Genomic DNA, 21,026 nt, shown 5'->3' with positions numbered 1-21,026 from the left:
GAGGGTGGTTGGAATCTTGGCACTTAATAAGTTATCCTATCTAGGCCTCTTCTCTTAGTGTCTGTCAAATAAATGATCCCCAAGCCTGATTCCAGCCCTAATCAATGTTGCTGAGCAGTGCAGCACCAGCGGCTTGTGGACAGCAGCAGGTGGGAGCTGGTCATCTGACCTCTCCTCAAAGAAGCAGTGGTTGCCTCACCTTGCATGTTGTGGACTGTGGACAGAACCAGGCATTAAGTATCTATGGAACAACTTTATTTAAGTACACTGGGCACCACCAGGCAACGTGGTTTGGAGTCAGGCTGTGCAAGGGACAGGCTTGGGCTGAGAAGGAAGGTGGAAGGAAGCACACTGCACTTTGGTTGCCACATTGCTTTCACGCACACCTGGCCCCCCATTGGCTGGGGCCTTTGGTCACGGTGGAGTTGGGGGGAGAGGACACTAACTGGCATCTTTGGAATTTAGAAATGGGACAGGCAGGGGCCTGCTGCACATCAAGGGAGGGCCACATGATTATTCACGACGAGTATCAATGAAGGCAAATAGGCACCGAAGGGCTCCTAGGTTATAGGCCACTGTTCGGGGAGGGGTGGCACAAGCCAGACGCTTCAACTGAAACTGGCCCGTAGCAGGAGGTAAAACCATCCCACTGGACAGGGGACAGGGCACTGCCTTCCCTTCCTCAGGCTTGAGAAGAACGCTTCTGCTGCCTGGAGCCCCTGCTTGAAGGCCTAGCTTTGAGTGAGGCAGTGCCAATTCTAGTAGTAGTCAGATCCCTCTTCCAGTTCTCCTGGGTAGTCAGCAGCAGGTCAGGGGCCCAGACTATATCCTCTCAATCTCTGACCCCAATTTCCAGCTCTGGCTTTTCTTTCTCTGCTAGGTCTGAGGCCCCTAGGGTGAGGCTAAGGACACAATGCAAAACATGAAGCTAGCCAGGCCTCTGGGCTCCAAGAGCGTCTGCCAACCTAGTACACACACACTATGTAGCCATGAAAGTAAGAGACCAGGTTCCTTTGCTCCTCTGCCTGATCACTACCCTTCTGGGGCTGCAGGTAAGGAACCTTCTCTTCCTTCCCTACGCTAATCTGAGACAAAGCTACAGAACTCCGGTGAAGACACCCAATGCACCAGAAAAGCCCACTAGCAATCTGCCTGCTGATAGAGCGGGGAGCAGGAGAAGGGATTCAGGTTGGCAGGAATGCCTTTGCTCAAAACCTGTTCCAACTGGTCCCAGTGCCCATGTCTGTCATCTCAGGAGGGTAATGTTAACAATACTTGGTGGGACCCAGTGGGTCCCCTACCTCTCCAGGGGCTGGGCTACTACGCTAAGCTTAGGTGCTGTAAACATTAGTGTATGGAGGGAGACTGGAAATAGCAGGAAGCTACTAGCGATTCTCCCCTTGCCAACTCCTCCTTGGCTCTCTTAGTGCCTTGGAGGATATCAAACACTTTAATAATAAATAAAACCATATGGCAAATAGGATTTCACCTAAACCACACTAAAGCAAAGATGGAGAGAGGAAGCACATTTAATTGTGCCTGTAGCTGCAGCTTCAGTTTTCCTCCTCTTCCAGCCTACCTGCCACAGATGCGACTTGATCCAAAAGGCAGGTTCACCCCTACCCTGGCTCCTTAACTGTCCCCTGTTTTCTACAAGGTTCTACAGAGCAGAGGAAGAATAGCAGCAAGGGTGTTGGAAGGGATGCGCTCAGCTGGCCTAGGCATCTGCACCTGATCCCAGCCAGGGAAGCCCCTATCCTGCACCACTTCCCTCCTGTGGTCTTGCCCCATAGGTAAACCCAAAGATTCCTATCCTCTCACCCATTCCCTTAACCCAGGGAATTCTGAAACAACTCCAAGTGTGCTTCTTATTCCACAAACAAAGACACCAAGAAAACCAAACAGTTCCTGCACAGGTCCCCATGATCAAGTGGCCAGCAACAGAGTGAGGAGCAAAGGGAAGGTGGCAGGCCTGTGCTCCAGCCACCTGGAAGGTGTCGGGGAGCTGGTGGAAGGGCCTTCCTCTCTGGTGGTTCAGTTTGCCCTCCTCCTCTCCCTACAGTAGCAGTAAACATAGTCCCAAAAAGAAAGAAAAAGGACCAACAAAGTAATGGGGCACTCCAGCCAGGTGTTCTCCCCTCTCAGGAGTAAGTTAGTGGTCAACCCTTAGGTTCTAGGCTCCATCGTGGGGGAAGTCACCGTCTTTTTTGTCAGGCACCAGGCTCCCCGGGCCACACTGGCACACGCACATACACACGCATACATACCTACACCCACAGCCACACATACCCACATACAGGCAACTCCTCATACACTCCAACTCAAGAAAGCGAGTTTTAAAGTGGAGTTAACTTCGGAAAGAGGTGAAAGAGATGTCCAAACGTTAAAAGGTTTTCCTGTGGATGGATCGGGCACCATCTTCTTCATATTCCTTCTTAGATACCCACATCTTCTTAAATGTGTCCAGAGAGGCCAGAATGGAACCCCTGAGACAAAGAACCCGAAGGAGAAGGATGAGTGGCTTACGGAATCCAGGCTCTATCCAAACTAATACCAAGTAAAGTTGTTCCTGAGCTCAATTAGGCTTTCTACCTATTCCCCATAACTACTCACCCAATCCATGTTGAATATAGTCTCTCCTGAGGAGCTGATATCTGAGAAGAGGTTGGAAAGAGTGGTTAGGTTCAAATCCTTCCCTTTTCCCTTTGTTTACTCCCTTCCCAAATAACCAGTTAGAAGAATCAGTCTCTGAGTGGAGGCTTACTAGTTAGCCTCTCTGACCAGCACTGTAGCCAATCTAGTATATCGAGCAGGCTACAATCAACCTTATACTTATTACACAGGGCCTGGGAAGCCTGGAATGATCTGTAGGGAAGGCATCATTCTAGAGATCTAGATAACCCACGCTGGAAAAAGTCAGGTCCTGATGACTGGCATCATGGCAAGCGCTTTACTCTCAGCAAAGAGCCAGGCTGTCCAATCCTTTTTCCTCTAGTCTCTCCATATCACTGTGCTGACATAGCCTCTTCTCACATACTGGGGAGCCCTTTAGGCTGGGGCAAAGGAAGCAGAAACAGACACCTGCCACCTTTATCCTGCTTTTCTGACAGGGAGTACTAAGAGGACCTCAGAGTCACAGGCCCAAGGCCATAGCATTTGGAGGCATTAGAATTTCTTTCCTTGTAAGCATAAAGGGAAGACAAAGCAGACATCACTTGAGGCCTAAAGTCTAGGGGTCAGAGGTTCCAGGGAGGGCCATTTCCATAGGACCTCAGAAGCCTATTCCCATCCTTCTCCCCACCCCAGATTTCTCCTACCCTGATTTTCACATCTTTTGGAGCCAGTTTCTTCACTTCACTCAGCAGCCTGTCACCAAAACCTGTAGAGGCAGAAAAGGAAATGCCTGAGTAATTTTTCTGGTCCCCTGAGACCACAAGGGCTCAGCAACTGGTTCTTAAGAGGGTGATGACAAACCTTTGAACAGGGTGGAACCTCCTGAAAGCACAATGTTGGAGAAGAGTGTGCGCCTCAGGTCCATATCAGACTTCTGGATGGCAAAAACGAGCACTTCATGGATGCCCTCACTCTCCTCACCAATCAGGTCTGGCCGGAACAACAACTCAGGGGCACGGAACCGGGAAGGGCCAATCTACAGAGCAAAAAGGCAGTCTTTAGAGAAAGAGGCTGATGTAGGCTCCTGTTTCCCCAGAAGTGTAGGAAAGAAGGAAGGACCACAGTATGCTTCTTGCTCTCCAGGGAATTTTGTAAGTCCAGACTTAGGAAATAGCCTGTATAATATGTATTAAATTAAAATAAACTGCCCTGAATGCAAACCTCTTGAGTAATGTAAGTCCTGCTAAGAAAAGAAAACCAGTATCTCTTGGGCAAGAACTCAGTGAGTACTCAAATTGGCAAATAACCTTTTTCACTGTTGAGAAAAGCTTTAAAAGCCTCAGCCCAAACTCTATTCCAACTATTCTGTCAGGATCAATCATTCTTCTAGCCCACTGAGAATAACTCTCAAGTATTTCTGTTGCTGGGTCACTATTTCCTATAAGGAACAAAGTTCAAGATGCTGAAGCATCAAAAATTGACAGAGAACAAGGCTATTTCTCATAATAGCTCCTAGTACCACTAGTGGTCCCCCGCTTCTGATTTCCCATGACAAATTTTGTAGCTCAAACCACAGATAAATTTCCAAGGACTTGGCAAAGAAGTATTTTTCAGAACTGGATTTCCACATCGTAGCCCTATTTCAGGCTAGAATTCTGTCCCCTGAGTTTCCCTAGTGGATTTGTACCCTGTTGAAATACCTCAATGGTGCTTCCATCAGGCAGGTAGTACTGAGCCTTCTCTGTTTCCAGAGTCTCATCTTTCTGTGGGTTTATGGACAAGTAGCAGGCTCTCTGTGGGACAAAGCACAAGAGGAAGTTAGGAACAAAAACTGTCAGAGCGGGAGAATCCCATAGCAGAAGCCTATAACCTGTAAGGTCCATGTCAAAACCAAGGGTGGCTTTATCTTGTCTAAGGTCTTTCCTTTTCCTTTTTACCAGTTTTCATTGTTCATGCAACCTCTGATCACTTGGGCATTATAGCTGAGGTGGGTCTGGGTGACTCCCAGTTCTTCCACAGCCTTAACTACAATGAACTTTCTCCCTCCCTGTGATGAACATGGCCTTAGGTTGCTCCCTTTCTTCTGAGTCAAGTCTCTCTGTAAGAGTCCCCCTTTTTTAGAGAGAAGGGTGGCATAGGTGGTGAAGGTGTACATCTCAGTACCGGCCACCAGAGGGCAGCACTACAGGAAGCTGTGTCTGCTGGTACAACACTTCCGTTCAGGCTAGGGAGAGGTGGTGAGTCCAGGAATGAGCTCTCCAAGGAAAGCACAGACAACAGTGGAAGAGCTCTGTGGGCTACTCTCAACACTTCAAGTTCTGTAATCGTGCTGGTAGAGGTGCTCCCTCCTCCGCAAAAAAGGGTCATGACCCCTCTAGTATTTAGTAGATGGTCCTCATTACCCTGTGGCCAACCATCACAGAGTGATGAGAGCCTCCACAAGTGGGGCTCGATTGGCCCTCAGATAACAGCTTGTACTGGAAGACTTTCCAGTTTGATAGGGCCTAGCAGAGCCCATATTCTGATGCTGCCTCTCAATCTTCCAGTCTTCTGTTTCTAAATGTAGAGATCTGGCCCCTATTCCACATAAACCTCCTCTATACTACCAATAGGTAGCCTATTGGGGAACAAGGAGTTGCTGAGAGGTAGATCCCCTGGCCCCTTTCTCTCTTCCTTTCTTCCAAAGACACTGACTTTCCTTAGGGGTAACTAGATGGTACAGGAGATCAGAATGTTGGACTTAGTCATCAGGAAATGTCCATCCTCAGACATTTACTATCTTTTCTTAGTCTGTTTCTTCATCTCACAGATGAGGATAGTAACAACACCCACCTTACAGAGTTGTTGTGAAGTTCCAGTGAAAAAATGTATGACAAGCACTTTAACATTATTAAGTGTTAGTTATTATTATACATCATAATTATTATTTCCCTTTCCTTCCCCATCCCTGGGAAGTTGCCTCAGTGTTCTCTCTGAGCCCTTCCCCTTCCTGATGAGTAGCTCTGAATTCTGACCACACAGTTCTTGTTAGTGTTCCTTTCCTGGGGTAGAACTCACCTCTTTGATGGTCTTGACAATCTCAAACTCAGATGATGAATGAAAATCATAGCCTTCCTTGCGCAAGTAGAGACGGAGGAAACGGGAGACATCACGGCCAGCAATGTCAATGCGCATGATGGAATGGGGCATGGCAAAGCCCTCATAGATGGGCACTGCATGGGTGACACCATCTCCAGAGTCCAGCACCACTCCTGTGGTCCTTCCCGTTGCATATCTGAAGCACAAGGAATCAGGCATCAACTGACTTACCTTTCCTACAGAAAGAAGTCCATTCCTTCTAGGGAAGCTGCCCAATTCCAGCCAAAGTCAAAGTGTCACATTTATATACAAGGCATACAAAGCACTTCATCTCCCTCCCTCTCAGTTAATTCAAATAAAGTAAGGAAAGTAAGACACTGGAGAGAAAAACCATATATTATCTTCCCCCCAAAGAATTTAAGCCCTTTGAGGGGAGGACAGCTTTGTTTTGGCTTTGTATTCCTAATATCTAGCATAGTTCTTGGCACACAGAAAGGAACTAACGAAGATGTTCAATAAATGAATTATTTCCTCAGAGTTGCAAGGAAAGCACTCTGTAAACCTTAAAATGTTATGTACATATGACAATAATCATCATCATCATCATTATTTTTATAATAGCCTCCTTGGAATTGGACCTAGTAGCACTAAGTGGGCTTAAAAAGTGAAGCAAGGTGGAGAAACATATAGAATGAGCTAATCATGCTCCTGTGAAACCAAAGCTTTACCTGCTTACTTCTTCCACAAACCAGAATTCCTTAGAGAAAGCCCCTGGAAAAACTGACTCTCTCGGTAGAGAAGACAGCCTTTTTCTGACTTGCCCCAGTGACTCCATTCTCCCTAGATAATAGTAGTCATTTTTTCTAGGCAGAAACCATGATGAAGAAACTGGCATGCCAGGCATTAAGGAATGGGGGTGGGGTGGGGTGGAGGGGATGTGTGTGATGCAATGAGAGAAGAAAAGGGCCTTTAAGAGAGAGTTTTAGTGGCATATGCCTCTAATTCCCAGCAGGCACAGCAGCATTCACAGATGTGAATAGCATGAGTAAAGTAATTTCCTAGATTTATTATCACCCATATGGTTCTACCCTTTGGGTACTAAATTCAATGTCAATCTGAGTTGACAGAAATCTGGGTGGACAAAGAGGAAACCTCACTTGGTTTCCACACAGAACAATCCCTTTAATAGCTAACATTCAGCTTCCATACTTCCATCTCTCCCTTTTTTCCTACCTCCCCCAACTCTTTGATAGAAAGGGGGTACCAGGATGTTCTGAAATAGCCTAACCAGAAATAGTAGGAGACTAGCTCAATGGCCTGTTTATCTATCCCTGGGGACAAGCAACTACTCACAGGCTAAGCACAGCTTGCATGGAGATGAAGAGGGCTGGCACATTGAATGTCTCAAAAAAAACTTCGGCAGCGCGTTCTCGGTTTTTTCGTGGGTTCAAGGGAGCCTCAGTCAGGAGTACAGGATGCTGACAAAACACACCCAAACAGTCATGAGTGAAATCTCTAGGGCTGTACTACTCATTAACAGGGTAGGTAGAAAGACAGGAAGACAGGAACTCTGAGGTGGTAGCAAATAGGCCTTGAACATGGTTAGCTGATAAGAGCCCCCAGATCTCCTTTCCATCAAACAGGTCCATGGGTAAATTCTCCCCAAAGTTAAAGCTTCCTGAACTTTTTATACTTTTGTGGGCTTCCTGTGAACAGAACAACTCTTACCTCTTCTGAGAAAGTCTGAAGCTGGTCTTTGGAATAGACATACTGCCAGATGCGCTCCATGTCATTCCAGTCCTTCACAATGCCATGTTCCATGGGGTATCGAATGGAAAGCAGCCCACGATGCTCCTATTAGCAGAAAGCAAAACTTCAACATAGCCCATCAACCTTCAGCCCTTGTGGTCTAGAGACGTCATATTTTGCTTGCATTCAGGGTGAAAGGGGAAGGGATGGAGGAAAATGAGGTTTTTGAAAAAACAAAATAAAAACACAATTCAGATATAGAACATCATGGGACATTATTTTCAGATAGGGTCAATGTGTCTGTTCCTATTTTTTGGTGATTCTCATTTGTTGTAAGAGAAGGATATATTGGGAGGGAGAGTCAGTGGGAAGGAACAGAAAAGCTATTAAAATATTAAAAAAAACACACAGAAGAAAAAGCTCAGAAGAACATAGGAACAAATAGGCATTTTTTTTACTACCTTGTTCAATTTAATGTACTTGCTCTTAACTATATATACCAAAAGTTAATAGTTTAATATTTAAAAATTTTTTAGGAGTGTGGAAGGGACTTCAGCTCCTCCAAACTCAATCTACAGTCTAAGAGCTTTTTTCATATCTCTAAAGCAGAGATTCTTAACCTGGGATCCATGAACTTGTTTTTTCAATAGTTTGACTTCTCCATTCTAATATAATGTTTTCTTTGTAGTCCTGGGTATTTTACTTTGTACATTTTAAAATGTTATTCTGAGATGAATCTGAAGAGCAGGCAGCCCATCCTTCAAGAGGCTTATGACCAAACAAGTTTAAAGAAGACTTGCTCTGGAACAACTCAATACCCAAACCTCCCTTAATTTAAAATTCCTATTTCTCATGCACATGTACATGGAAGGTGAAGGCCAAATTTAGGAGTAACAACATTGTTGTTGTTCTTAGTACAGAATAACTGAAGACAGTAGCAATACTGGATTAGTAATATGAGTGCTTATTGCTATATCCATTTTAGAGCCAAGACACTAAATTTTTGCACCACTGCATTTCTTTGCATGTCATTGACAGAATCTCAAAGAACGGTCTCAGTTCCATACTTATGTCCCCTATGCTACTACAAGATCAGGAAAGACTGAATTACAACAGATAGTTTCTTTGAGGAGTGGACTGAGACCCTGGATGGGATAGGGAAATACATGGAAGATCCTGAAAGGAAACTGCTTCTTTTAGTGGTTGTGTTGATTTGCTGAGACTGCCAACCCTGTAGAGAAGGGGTAGGGAAGATTTGGAGTAAAATGGAAGGGAAAGCTCCTCTGATGGCTTAAGATTACATCTGTAGTTTATTACCTCTGCTTTGGGGCCAATAAAAATGTCCCCTTCCAGGGCTCCAGCCATGACACGGACATGTTTTGGTCTGCCTACGCTGCAAAAAAAAAAAGAGAGAAAGACGATTTTACAGAAGGACAAAAAGAAAAATTCTGTCAGTTTATCTATCTCTTCTCTCCCTCTATAAACTCAACTAAGTTTAACATATCCCTCTATCTCCCCTCTACAACATATACTTTGTACATAAACATCAAAGGGAAAAAAGGATCTGATCATATTTTTAACAGAATGTCACATCTCAACAGACTGTCCTCCTTGGTCTTCATATATGGGCAGAGTTAAGGCAGAACTATGAAGTTCATAAGGTTTGCCTTCTGGACCTTTTGTCTCCACTTCAGTGCTATTCTGCTGGTAAACTTACTTGTCAGAGTAAAGCTATGAGAAACTCATCCTCACTCAGGTATATGAATTTAGTTCTCTCTCACGTATTGCATAGTAGGTCTTATGAAATGGTTCTTGAATAAATGAATTGTCCTTCTGTGGAATATGTGCATTTCCAAAAGACTTCAGAGCAATGTTCAAGCCAAATGAATGCCTCACTACTGCTAACATTTTAGGCATCACATGGAGATATGGGTAGTCCACTATTGAGAATGTGACTGTCCCTAAAGCTGACACTTGCTCCTTACTGTCTTGGGTATCTGCAATGTCCCCTCAGCCTTTCCTTTTCTTTGAAACAAAGGAGTTTGACCCCATATGATAAAGTCACCCACCCTAACCTTTGATTAAGCCAATTTGTGACTTACTAGTTTGGGAAACAGTACTTGGGAATTTGATCTCCTGCAAAACCAGCTTTAATCACACCAGAGCCCTGAGGAGAGAAGTGAAGCAAGTTAAAAGTTTGGAAAAACAACGAAGAGTAGTCAAAGTAAAGTGATTATGAGCCATAAATTCAGGGATAAAGTCCTAAAGTATCTTTCCAGGGCATCTGGGGAAAATGCATTCTCCCAACATATGTGAATGCTTTTAAAATGTTTTGAGGGCTTGGGCCTGGAAGCATGTAGCCTTTCCTCCAATGTCTCAAATACCAACAGACCAACCTTCTAACAAGTATCCTATTGATGCTGAAATTGATCTATACAGATGTTATCTAATGAGGCAGACACAATGATGCAATGTTCTACTAGTCAGTCTCTATCGGGCAAGGGAGGATTCTTGTGTAAAGTCCAGAGGAAAAGCTATTCAGACCATAACAACTGGCCTTGGTCTCTGATGCTCTATGGTTGTGGGTACAATACCCATAACTGATAGCCGGAGTCTTAATTCAGCACCTTTAGTACCTCTCAATGGCCTGATGAGGTTAACTGTCAGCTTTGGGTATAGGCACCAACATGTCACAGAACAGATGTCTGAGGCTTGGCAATGCTTTCAGTACACATCCTCTGACTACCCAGCACCCTCCTCTACCCAGTAGGATTTAAAGCTTCCACTGTAACTGGGACAGGCCCATTCCTATTGTTCCCCCACCCCCACCCCAACACATTCACACACACTTAGGATGCTGTTATTTTCAGAATACATAGGGAATGACATGCCAGAGACTGCTCCAACTCATTCCCTTTGTATCTAATGCCTGTACCTAGCTTCAATAGCCTCAGAAAGGACATGAGATTGACCACCCAGGGGCTGCAATCTAGTTTTTCCTCTTGTTGGCAAGGAGATTGGGTAAGGTAGAAAGGGATTCGAGAAAAGAGAAAGGGAGATGAAGGGCTTAACAAGATAGTTCTCTAAGCAAATGGGAATGATGAATCATTGCTAAGAAAAAAAGAAACAAGAAGATCCAAAACAAATGGCTTCATTTAAAGCAAGTATAGGACAGAATTTGAAATTGATTACCAGTCAATTTGAGAAGAATCTGGTAATTCTAAAAATATAGGAATAAAAGCCTGGAAAAGCCTCAGTCAGAAACTGGCTACAAGAGGAAAAAAGAATCATCCTATTGTGGATTCAAGGGCTTTGACTCTGGAACCCAGGGAGAGGACACTATAATGAAGAGATAAGAACAATTGTTTATAAGGGGAATTCTGGGAAACTGGCTAACTAAAATCTCTTGGATTGCCCATTGCACTTCTCTGGGTCTGGCAATGTAGATAGGCCTGTTGGTGTTATTGGCAGATAGTATTAAGGGATGGAAATCTGGAAAGAAAACTACATGAGCTTTCAACACTTGTTTTTAAGAGAACTGAAATATGGATAAAAAGACCATATAAGTGCCACAGAGAATAAAACACAGCAAATACTTAATGTTTACTGAATTGATTTGAATAAAATTATGCAAAGAGGTGTCTTAGGGACTGGATTACAAACCAGACTAAGAAATCATATTTATTTCTTCCCTTCTTTCCTTCACAAGAACACAAGCTTGCTGGTCTGCAAGTGTACATTGCTGAGTTTTTCATCTTCTTTTTTGTCTTTAACTCAGTTAAAAAAAAAGGCATCAATAAAATTTATTTGAAAAGAAAGCAAAAACATTTTTTGCTAGTCTCAAATGAGGTTTTTCACGTATTGGGAAAAGGATTTAAAAAAATTGTTCTCCTGAGGCAGGTAGGTGGCCCAGTGGTCAGTGAGCCAGGCCTAGAAATGGGAAGTCCTGGGTTCAAATTTGACTTCAGACATTTTCTAGTTGTGTGATCCTGGGCAATTCACTTAACCCCAATTGCTTGGTCCTTACTACTTTTGCTTTGGAACAGATACTTAGTATAGATTCTAAGACAGAAGATAAGGGTTTAAGAAAAAATTGCTCTTCTGGACATGTGAAGACATATATTCCACTGAACTCAAGTATGCCTACTTTTATCAGATCCATACCCATTTTGGGAGTACAAATGGAGATGGTAATTGTACTAGGAATAGGAGCCTCAGATCCCTGAGAAGTCCAGGGCTGAGTTTGGTCCCAGAGAAGCTCAGGCAATGCTGGTAATGATGCGTGAGATAGCACCACACAGCCCCAGAGCAAGCAAGGACTGCCAGGGAGTGAAATGGACCTGTTATGAGGCTGGGTGATATAGGGAAGGGCTAGTGGCAGCATCTCTGTTCTGCTCCAGCCAAACCACCAGAGCCCACAAAAGGGTTATGCCAATTTCCTTAACAGTAATTTATAATTAGGAACTGTGTACCTGGCAAATGAGCTGCTACTCTCTTTGTTATTCACCATGGCAAAAGTCAAATAAATAAACACATAGCAGAAGGCTCATTGAAAACAAGTGTTCATTAAATATTTGATTTCCTCATTAAATATTTGATCTCTGAGAAGAACTGGAGTCTGCTGCCAGCGATGGCTACATGGAACAGAGTGAATTCAGTGCTGAAATGTAGCTTCTAATGTGGGAAGACAAACCACAAGTTCCTCAGCAGGAACTAGAAGCATAAAGTACCCAGACTGCCAAGGGACTAGGACTGAGAGAAATTTACCACAGGCATTATGTAATGTTATAGCTGTCCATCCCTGAGAATTATTCCTCCTAGTAAGTGGCAATAGGAATCCCAAGAAACTCAGAATCTTCCGATAAGCAAAGATGGGAATATGTCAGCAGAGGAATTAAAAGAATATAGTTCTACACTTACTCCAAAGAGAGCATGGTTTAAAGGTATTCCTAACCACCTTTAGCTATTTCTTCCAATATACCATTTCTAATTTTTTTTTTGGACTCCTTGGATAGTGTGGGACTTGTGTGAGGCAATTAGAACACACTCAACTGATTTAGTGCACACTCAATTGATTGGCATAACACCTCTTTAAATAATCTCTTCTTTACTTCAGGATCACAATCAGGTACAAACCAAGACTTTAAATGTCAGATTCTGGGTTATGACACAATTTGGATTGATTTCATTTTCTAGTCCATATCAGGGTTTTTAAGATTTTCTAGAATCATTAATTTGGAAAGATTTTGAGTTTTATCTGATGCCACAACACCCTACAAAACTTTGAAATAATTATTTTCTTAAAGATGAAAGTTTGAAGAGCTGAGGCAGGTTTTTTTTAGCTTATCTCACCTATAGTCGGAGGGTTACAGGTTAGAACTGAGATAGTCTGAATAGGTCATCTAGTCAAAGTCTTTCATTTTAAAGATAAAGATACTGGCATTCAGAGAGGTTAAGAGACTTGTCCTGGGTCACACAGCAGGTAAGGGAAGAGCTAAGATTTGAACCCAGGTCCTTAGACTCTAAATTAATGTTTGTTCCAGTAGAGTTATGAATCACAAAAATTTTAAGACCATTTAGAATTTTGATCTTTGAGGAAGTGAACTGTATTTTTTTCCACTTGCACATGTAAATTCTGTATCAGAGAGGGGAGAAGGGAGAGAGAATTTGGGACTCAAAATATTATTTTGAAATGTTGTTTTTACATGTAATTGGGGGAAATAATAAAAGTAAACAGTAAGAGGACAGCAAAGTGGTTCAGTGGAAAGTTAGAGCTAAGAGGCCTTTGAGTTCAAATCTGGCCTCTGACACTTCCTTGTTATCACTTAATCCCCATTGTCTAGCCCTTACATTCTTCTGCCTTAGAACTAATACATAGTATTGACATAGTTCTGATTCTAAGAGAGAAGTGAAGGATTAAAAAAAAGTGAATCTTAACCTTTGAGTTGTTAAGTCACCAAGGACTTGGGACTTGGGACATCATGGACGGGCAATAACTTTTCTTTTTACCCAAAGGAGAATGAAAAAGTTTTTAAAATTTTTTATGGTAAATTAATTTGTACCAGTGATTCTTGTGGTAGATAAGCAGTTTTCAAAATATGGTCTACAGCATACCTGTGAGCTGAGAGATCTAGGATTTCAGAGCTGAAAGGGTCCCTGGGGATAAAGTAGCATAGCTGACATTTTTTAAAAAGTTAAAAACCTTGGGGGCAGCTGGTAGCACAGTGGATTGAGAGCCAGGCCTAGAGATGGGAGGTCCTAGGTTCAAATCTGGCCTCAGATACTTCCCAGCTGTGTGACCCTGGGCATCACTTAACTCCCATTGCCTAGCCCTTACCACTTTTCTGCCTTAGAACCAATACACAATGCACAGTAATGATTCCAAGGTAAGGGTTTTAAAAAAAAAAAGTTTAAAACCTTAACTTCTGTCTTAGAAACAATGCTAAACAGTAAGGGCTAGACAAAAGGGGTTAAATGACTGGCCCAGGGTTACACTGCTAAGGAAGTGTCTTATTTTTTTTTTAAATCCTTGCCTTCTGATGAAGGTTGGAAGGAATATGGCAAAGTTGAGACATTAATGCATTGCTGGTGGAGTTGTGAACTGATCCAACCATTCTGGAAGGTGATTTGGAACTATGCCCAAACGGTGATAAAAGAATACCTGCCCTTTGATCCAGTCATAGCACTGCTGGGTTTGTACCCCAAAGAGATAATAAGGGAAAAGACTTGTATAGCCACGACATTTATAGAAGACATTTACAGCCATGCAGTTTGTGGTGGCAAAAATTTGGAAAATGAAGGGATGCCCTCCAATTGGGGAATGGCTGAACAAATTGTGGTATCTGTTGGTGATGGAATATTATTGTGCTCAAAGGAATGATAAACTGGAGGAATTCCATGTGAACTGGAACAACCTTTAGGAATTGATGCAGAGTGAGAGGAGCAGAACCAGGAGAACATTGGACACAGAAATATACACTGTGGTAAAATCAAATGACTTCTCTACTAGCAGCAATGCAATGATCCAGCACTATTTGGAGGGATCTAGGAGAAAGAACACTATCCACATCCAGAGGAAGAACTGTGGGAAAAGAAAAACAGAAGAAAAACAACTGCTTGATCACATAGATTGGTGGGGCTATGACTAAGAAAGTAGTCTCTAAAAGATTACCCTAGTGCAAATATTAATAATAAGGAAATGGGTCTTGATCAATGGCACATGTTAAACCCAGTGGAATTGTGCACCAGATATGGGAGGGGGAATGGGGAGAGGGGAGGGAAGGAACATGAGTCTTATAACGAGGGAAAATTATTCTAAATCATCTAATAAAATAAATTAAAAACTCTTACTTTCCATCTTGGAATCAATACTATGTATTGGTTCCAAGGCAGAAGAGTGGTAAGGGCTAGGTAATGGGAGTTAGGTGATTTGTCCAGGGTCACACAGCTGGGAAGTGTCTGAGGCCAGATTTGAACCTAGGACCTCCCATCTCTAGGCCTGGCTCTTCAATCCATTGAGCTACCCAGCTGCCCCCTAAGGAAGTGTCTTAAGGCAAATTTGAACCTGGGACCTCCTGTCTCCAGGACTGGCTTTCTAATCTACTGAGCCACCTACCTGCCCCGAGCCCACAAATTTTTCACATAAGAAACTGAGGCTCAGAAAGGGGAAATGACAGATATAAGGATCAAAGACCTAGTGTTGGAAAGGACCTCAAATATTGCAGTCCAATTCTCTCATTTTACCTATGGGGAAACTGAGAGCTAAGGAGGTTACATTACGTTGTCCAAGGTCACATAGGTAATAAATTTCAACCTAGATCTTCTTACCATAGAGCCAATGTTCTTTCCATAGTACCATGATGACTTGCCTAGGGAAAGTTGGTGGCAGGGTTGAGACTAAAATCTAGGTCTTTTGACTCAAGTCCTGTATGCTTTTTACTACAACTATTCTGCTTCATTTTCATATTAGTGGTTATACTTAATAGAAATATGTTTCTAGCTGTATTTTATTTATACCTCATTGATACTTTCATAAGTAATTCCTTTTTTCCCCTCATTAAGATCAGTGGTGCCCCGAAGCCAGAAGTTTTCACTGATGAAAACCCTGCTTTTTTCTTCCCCTCCTTAGTCCTTCCTTCTCTGTAGTATTGCATTCTTAACCTTTAGGAATAAGATTTCAGTGTCACTGTAAAATGTTAAAACTGTGAGACCCATTTCCATCAATAAGTATTCATCTCATCAAAATCTGATTCAGTTATCTAATACTGCTCATTCTACTCTCCATCTTGAAAGCTAAAAATAACTACTAGAAGTCATCAAAAATTAGCTAAGAATTTCAAGCACTAAGAATTCATTGAGATCCCAAATCTAAATTTAATGTGGCACATTCTCAGCAGTGTCCTAAAGACAAGTGACAAGTTTCTCAGATTTCACTTTTAGTAGATGTATGGCAAATCTTTTTCCCAGTGAAAAGCCAAGTTTCTTATAGTTTCAAAATCAATAATATTGTTACTCTGAAGAACATCTTAATACATCATTAGGGAAAAGAAAAAAGGGAAAACAGACTAGGGGTAATTAATTATCTTTTATAACAAGCAAGGATGATATGAAAGGTTGGAACTGAGATTACATATTAATCCAAAAAGGAAATCAGTTAAAACTAATGGATTTAGGGGGTAGCTAGGTGGCTCAGTGGTTAGAGAGCTAGGTAGGCCCAGGGACAGGAGGTCTTGGGTTCAAATCAGACCTCAGACACTTCCCATCTGTGTGACCCTGGACAAATAAATCACTTAACCTCCACTGCTCAGTCCTTACCTCTCTTCTGCCTAAGTCAGAAGTACGGTTTAAAAAAACAAACAAACAACTAATGGTCTTATTGTTTCTGCTCCCCAGCACTGCTGAAGGAAATTTAAAAACAGGTGCCAATTTTACAAAAGGGATAAAAGGTAGATGAAGATATAACAGATACTTCTGGAAGCCAGTAGGCATAGGAACCCAAATTTCAGAAATTAGAGAAAACATGGCTCTGGCTGTTTTCAGTATGATTGGAATTTTCCTTTTGCTACTTCCCTCAGGGCTCTTAGGCTGCTTATCACTATCCTCACTCTCTCAGCATCACTTCCTTTATATCAATGGAGATAGCAAGGCTAGTGAAAAAAACTTCCTTTGGTTGGACAGACCAAGGGCATGATCCATGTGGCAGTGTTCAAAGAGGGCATCTCAGTTAGGTAGGGAATTGACTTCCTAGCTTCCAAGGAAGTCTATGTTGAACCCTAGCACCTGTAATCACCACGAGCCTTTACCTTTTCAGAGGAAAAAAAAAGCATGTTACCAGCCCCTACATAAAAGTACATTTGAGACTACAGTTTTTCTTATTCTCCCAAAACTCGAGGTCCATTGGGTTTTCCTCAAGAGGAAGGGAACCTTCCAGAGTACTGACTCCCTACTTTATAACTAAAGACCACAAAAACAATAAAGCTCAAGGAAACTTCCTCACAACCAGGAAGGGTCCCTAGGAGTCCCCTTCCGACCCCACCCAGAGGCGGGACCTGAACTACCCACGTATCCACCCCACCAAGCCCAGAACTACACAAAATCGAGCCCTACCCCACCCATGGGAGGAACCATGTCCCACTGGTCTCACCAACGAAGAGCCTATCCCCGACAATCATTTCTGCCTTGCCCCTCCCCACAGAAAGACGAAACCTTACAGCATTCCATCAGATTGACTGAGGACTTAGCCAATCGTCTCAGAGTGTTGCTCCATCCGGCTAGCTCGAGGGGTGGAACTAACTAATTGAGATGGACAGCTACGCGAGCCAATATGATCATGGGAACTAGAGAAGGGGCTGGGCCCTGGGCTCCAACAGAGCGGTTAAGGCCCCTCAGGCCAAGGGCCCGATGACCTGGGGGATAGAGATGGGGCCTTTCTCTCCTCCAACCTCCACCCTAGGGATGCTGGCCTATGGACCGGATAGAGACTGCCTTCTTCCAAGAAGAAGGCGACAGTAAAAGCCTCCTGACAGGCCAAGCCAGTGACAAAGAGTCAGCGGCCAGGGCGGGGGACCCTAGGACTAAGATAGCTGGGCCCTGCTCGAGGAAAAAATAACCAAGACTCACGTTGTCGATCACGACAGGCTGGTTGGCGATAACATCGTAGGACTCCATGGCAGAGGGGTCCCTTCTCCTGAGGAAGAAACTGCCAGCCGGGTCCGCTGCTGCTACCGCCGCTACGCATGCGCCGTGTTGTCGCCGGGACAAGGCGGTCGGGAGGGGCTGCTCCTCGCCTTCCGGAAGACTACAGTCCCCAATGCGTTATGCGGTACCTCCTACTGGAAAAGCAGCTTGCAATTTGTTTCAAAAATCTAGCGAAGCTTTGCATTATGGGTACCAGCTTTTTTTTCGCACTGTACTTTGGGCTTTGTAGTTTACTTGAGGAGTGTGGCCCGAACACGGATTGTTTGCTGTTCATGCATGATGGGATTTGTAGTCCCCTGAGTGTTTGAGGAAGGTTTCGAACTCTATGTTGGGACATATAGTCTCAGCTGAGCTATTAGCTCCAAGTACTGTATTTGATGACTTTGTCCTGACCTCTCATAAATATGTTATTTATATATTTATTTATAGTACCCAACATACCGGGAACTTTTCTCGACGGCTTAAAACTCATTTTTCGTTCTTGATTTTTATCTCATTCTTGCTACTCATAGGTCCCATCTCCTTTCCCATTCTTGCAGTTTTGTTTTGCAACTTGTTTGGGTGTAGTATTCATACAATCAGCTCAATGTTATCTTCAAACACTAGCATCTCTAAACCTTAACGTTTAGACTCTTTGTTTTTAGATTTTGTCTAGCACGTTCTTCATGACAATGTCTAACACCTTTAGCAAGCATGTGTCTTTTGATAGTGCATCATCAAAGGTTATCTCCACAGCTGTATCCTACAAGGAATGTCCTTTGATTTTTTTTAAAATGGAGCTGCTTTGTTGGAGAAGATTCTTCAAGACGGCATTTTACGTTATGAAATTAAATGGATGTGGATTCAATACACAAGCACAGTGGGAACTTGTATTCTTTGTTCTTTTGGGTCAATTGTATGACTATAAAGATGTGGTCAGTTAAAGAGCATAATATGTGAGAGCCTTTCTGCTATTTCATTAACATGTGTGTTCTTATTCTCATGTTTTTGTAGATATATAGGTTCACAGCTATTGGTTTTTGAATAATTATTTTCAGTAGCCTCTCCTTTTTTTTTTTTAAAGATATCTTGAGAATCAGTCCTTCAGCATTCATAATACTGTGTTACATCAGGTCAGCCCTCTTTGGTTATACTTTGTCAAGAATGATCCCTCATATAGATAGAATAAGCATACACTTTTAGAATTAGAAGGGAACTGGAAAATTATCTGGTCAAATTCCTTCATTTTACAAATGACACTGATATCCAGAGAGGTTAAATTACTTTTCTAGGATCACACAGCTGCTACTGGCCAGGAGTAGTAAGAACATTTCTGCCTCACTTTCTTTAATTATTTGATCTCTCCAGGTCTCAAATTCATACGTACAATGAGTAGACTGAACTAGATATGTGAGGTTCCTTCCATGAGAATTTTTGGTTCTGATGGAAATCTTTGGTTTCAGGTCTGATCATGTCTCTCCTCTTCTAAAACCAATTGCACATGACTGCATGGTCTGGAAGATAAAATATGAACTCAAGCTTGTATTTAAGGCCTTTCCTGTTCCAAACTTTTATTTCATACTCTTCATTTTAACAAATTTAAGTTCCAACTATTTCCAAACTGGGTACTTTATCTTCTACTTCTATTTACCCTATGACATGCATTCACCTTATTTTTATGTTTTTCAGTCCTTATTGTCCTTGTCCTTAAAGGTCAGTTCAGGTTCTGCCTATTCCTTGAAGCTCTTTCTGATTTTCCCTAGTTGTTAATATATTCTTCCCTCCTTGTTTTATCATTAATTATAATTACTTGTCTATATACTGTATCCTCTCCAATACAATGTACACCTCTTGGGGAAGGGGATGGGTTTTTTGGCTTTTATATCCCCAGTGTTTAGCACACTGTTCTGAATATAGGTACTTAATAAATGTTAACTAAAATTCTTATGAACTTTCCTTCAAGGAGCCCAGAGAATCATGTATTATTTCATTCCTTTCTATAGAGAGCCAGAATTATGTTTTTATGTAGAAATGGAAACATGGACAGGTTAAGTATCAGAAATGAAGACTGTTCTTGGCTTTGCAACTTAGTAGCCATACAGCTCTCTGAACCTTCCCGAGTTCCCAGTTCTTGAAATGAGAATGATACTTGTACTATCTATCTCACAAGGTTGTTATAGAGAAAGGGTTTTGTAAATCTCACCAAGAAGATAACAGTGCCTACTACATAGGAGGTACTTAATAAATGCTTGTTGCCTATCTCCTTATAAAGCACTATACAAATGTGAGTTACTATTAGGATACTTTACTCCCAAATAATGGCTAATCATACTTGCCTTCAGAACCCCATCTATTTTCTATAGGTTCCTATGGCTTTCTCATTTTATATTCAAGATATGGGTAAATTGTGTGGCTATGAAGTTATTATGTGTGACAATGAAATTATAATTTAAAAAAATCATCATCTTAGAAATTTTTAAGACGACTCCCAGATATGGAAGGTAAAGGTAATGGGGATAGCTGGTATTCCTCAATAGTAACTTTTCAATGCAGAACAGAAATTACAGAAGGGAGTATTATCATAACCCCCCACCCCCCATTATTAAATTTCCATTCGTACACAGTAGTTGTGGAAAATTATTTAGCAGGGGCTTTACCTTTCCAAATTATCTTCTGTTATTTTCAGGAAAAGTAGGCATTATTAATTCAGACCTCTGAATTTACTTGTGTAGAAGGACTCCCAGTATGGAAACTCCTCTTAGTGCTGCAAACTGACAACTCATCTGTAACTAAAGGAGTTTTTGAGAACTCTCTGGGAGGGAGAGCAACCAAAGGTTAAGCAACTTGCTCAGGGTTCAGCAGTTTGCTAGGGTCTATCAGGCTAGAGATAGTGAGAGGCTGACTTTCAGTCTACCCCATCAAGATGTCTCTTGTTTTAGTAAACGTTCTTTGACAAAGATGACCCCTACTTTTGTGGGGTTTACAGTCTTACATCCAACACACAGAAAAAGGAACACAGAAAAGTCACAGATGACTTTCGAGAAGATGGGTAGTGGGAACCTTTCAGGAGTATCGATGGCCTTTAGGACACACAAGTTCAAATTCCCTGGATCTTGTTCAAAGACGTTGCTCTTGCAAGTAGGGTGAACGAAGTCTTAAACTATTTTTAATTAAAAAGTCAATATCATATTGACGGATGAATGAATGAATCAGTCAGCTGGGATAGAATTTCCTTGGCAGTGACAGTAAAACCAACAGTAGCCATCAAAAGTAGAGAGCTGCGGTCCCCTTGGTTGTCACTGAGTGAAGTCCAGAAAACCCCTCGCGCACTCAGGTAACACCTCCGGATCTCCAAGTCAAGCCCAAGAGCTTCCCCACCACCCCGTGGTCTGGTCTCTGATCGGTGGAGG

The 21,026-nt window shown here is 42.4% G+C and overlaps 1 protein-coding gene across 1 annotated transcript; it reads right to left on the bottom strand.

Annotated features, from left to right (window-relative positions):
* Window positions 1-238: 238 nt before the first annotated feature.
* Window positions 239-21,025, bottom strand: ACTR1A (actin related protein 1A). Its single transcript, XM_001369233.5, has 11 exons — window positions 17,560-21,025; window positions 9,543-9,607; window positions 8,758-8,833; window positions 7,420-7,545; window positions 7,045-7,169; window positions 5,671-5,887; window positions 4,314-4,406; window positions 3,475-3,649; window positions 3,318-3,379; window positions 2,614-2,654; window positions 239-2,486 (listed from the first exon to the last, which is right to left on the bottom strand). Exons 1-11 carry the CDS (start codon window positions 17,605-17,607, stop codon window positions 2,384-2,386), a joined length of 1,131 nt encoding a protein of 376 aa, XP_001369270.1. The 5' UTR covers window positions 17,608-21,025; the 3' UTR covers window positions 239-2,383.
* Between the last annotated feature and the right edge of the window lies 1 nt (window position 21,026).

The sequence above is a fragment of the Monodelphis domestica genome, chromosome 1 (assembly GCF_027887165.1).
Source record: "Monodelphis domestica isolate mMonDom1 chromosome 1, mMonDom1.pri, whole genome shotgun sequence".
In the NCBI taxonomy this organism is placed as follows: Eukaryota; Metazoa; Chordata; class Mammalia; order Didelphimorphia; family Didelphidae; genus Monodelphis; species Monodelphis domestica.
Note: the sequence above shows the minus strand (reverse complement) of the source record. Positions and strands in the feature narration are given on the sequence as shown.

Excerpts from the sequence above, each read along its gene's own strand:
- ACTR1A (XM_001369233.5), bottom strand. The coding sequence starts at position 17,607 with ATGGAGTCCTACGATGTTATCGCCAACCAGCCTGTCGTGATCGACAAC. Across the intron at positions 7,170-7,419 it reads TTCAGACTTTCTCAGAAGAG|CATCCTGTACTCCTGACTGA; the intron begins GTAAGAGTTGTT and ends GTGTTTTGTCAG. Across the intron at positions 4,407-5,670 it reads TTGTCAAGACCATCAAAGAG|AGAGCCTGCTACTTGTCCAT; the intron begins GTGAGTTCTACC and ends TTTGTCCCACAG.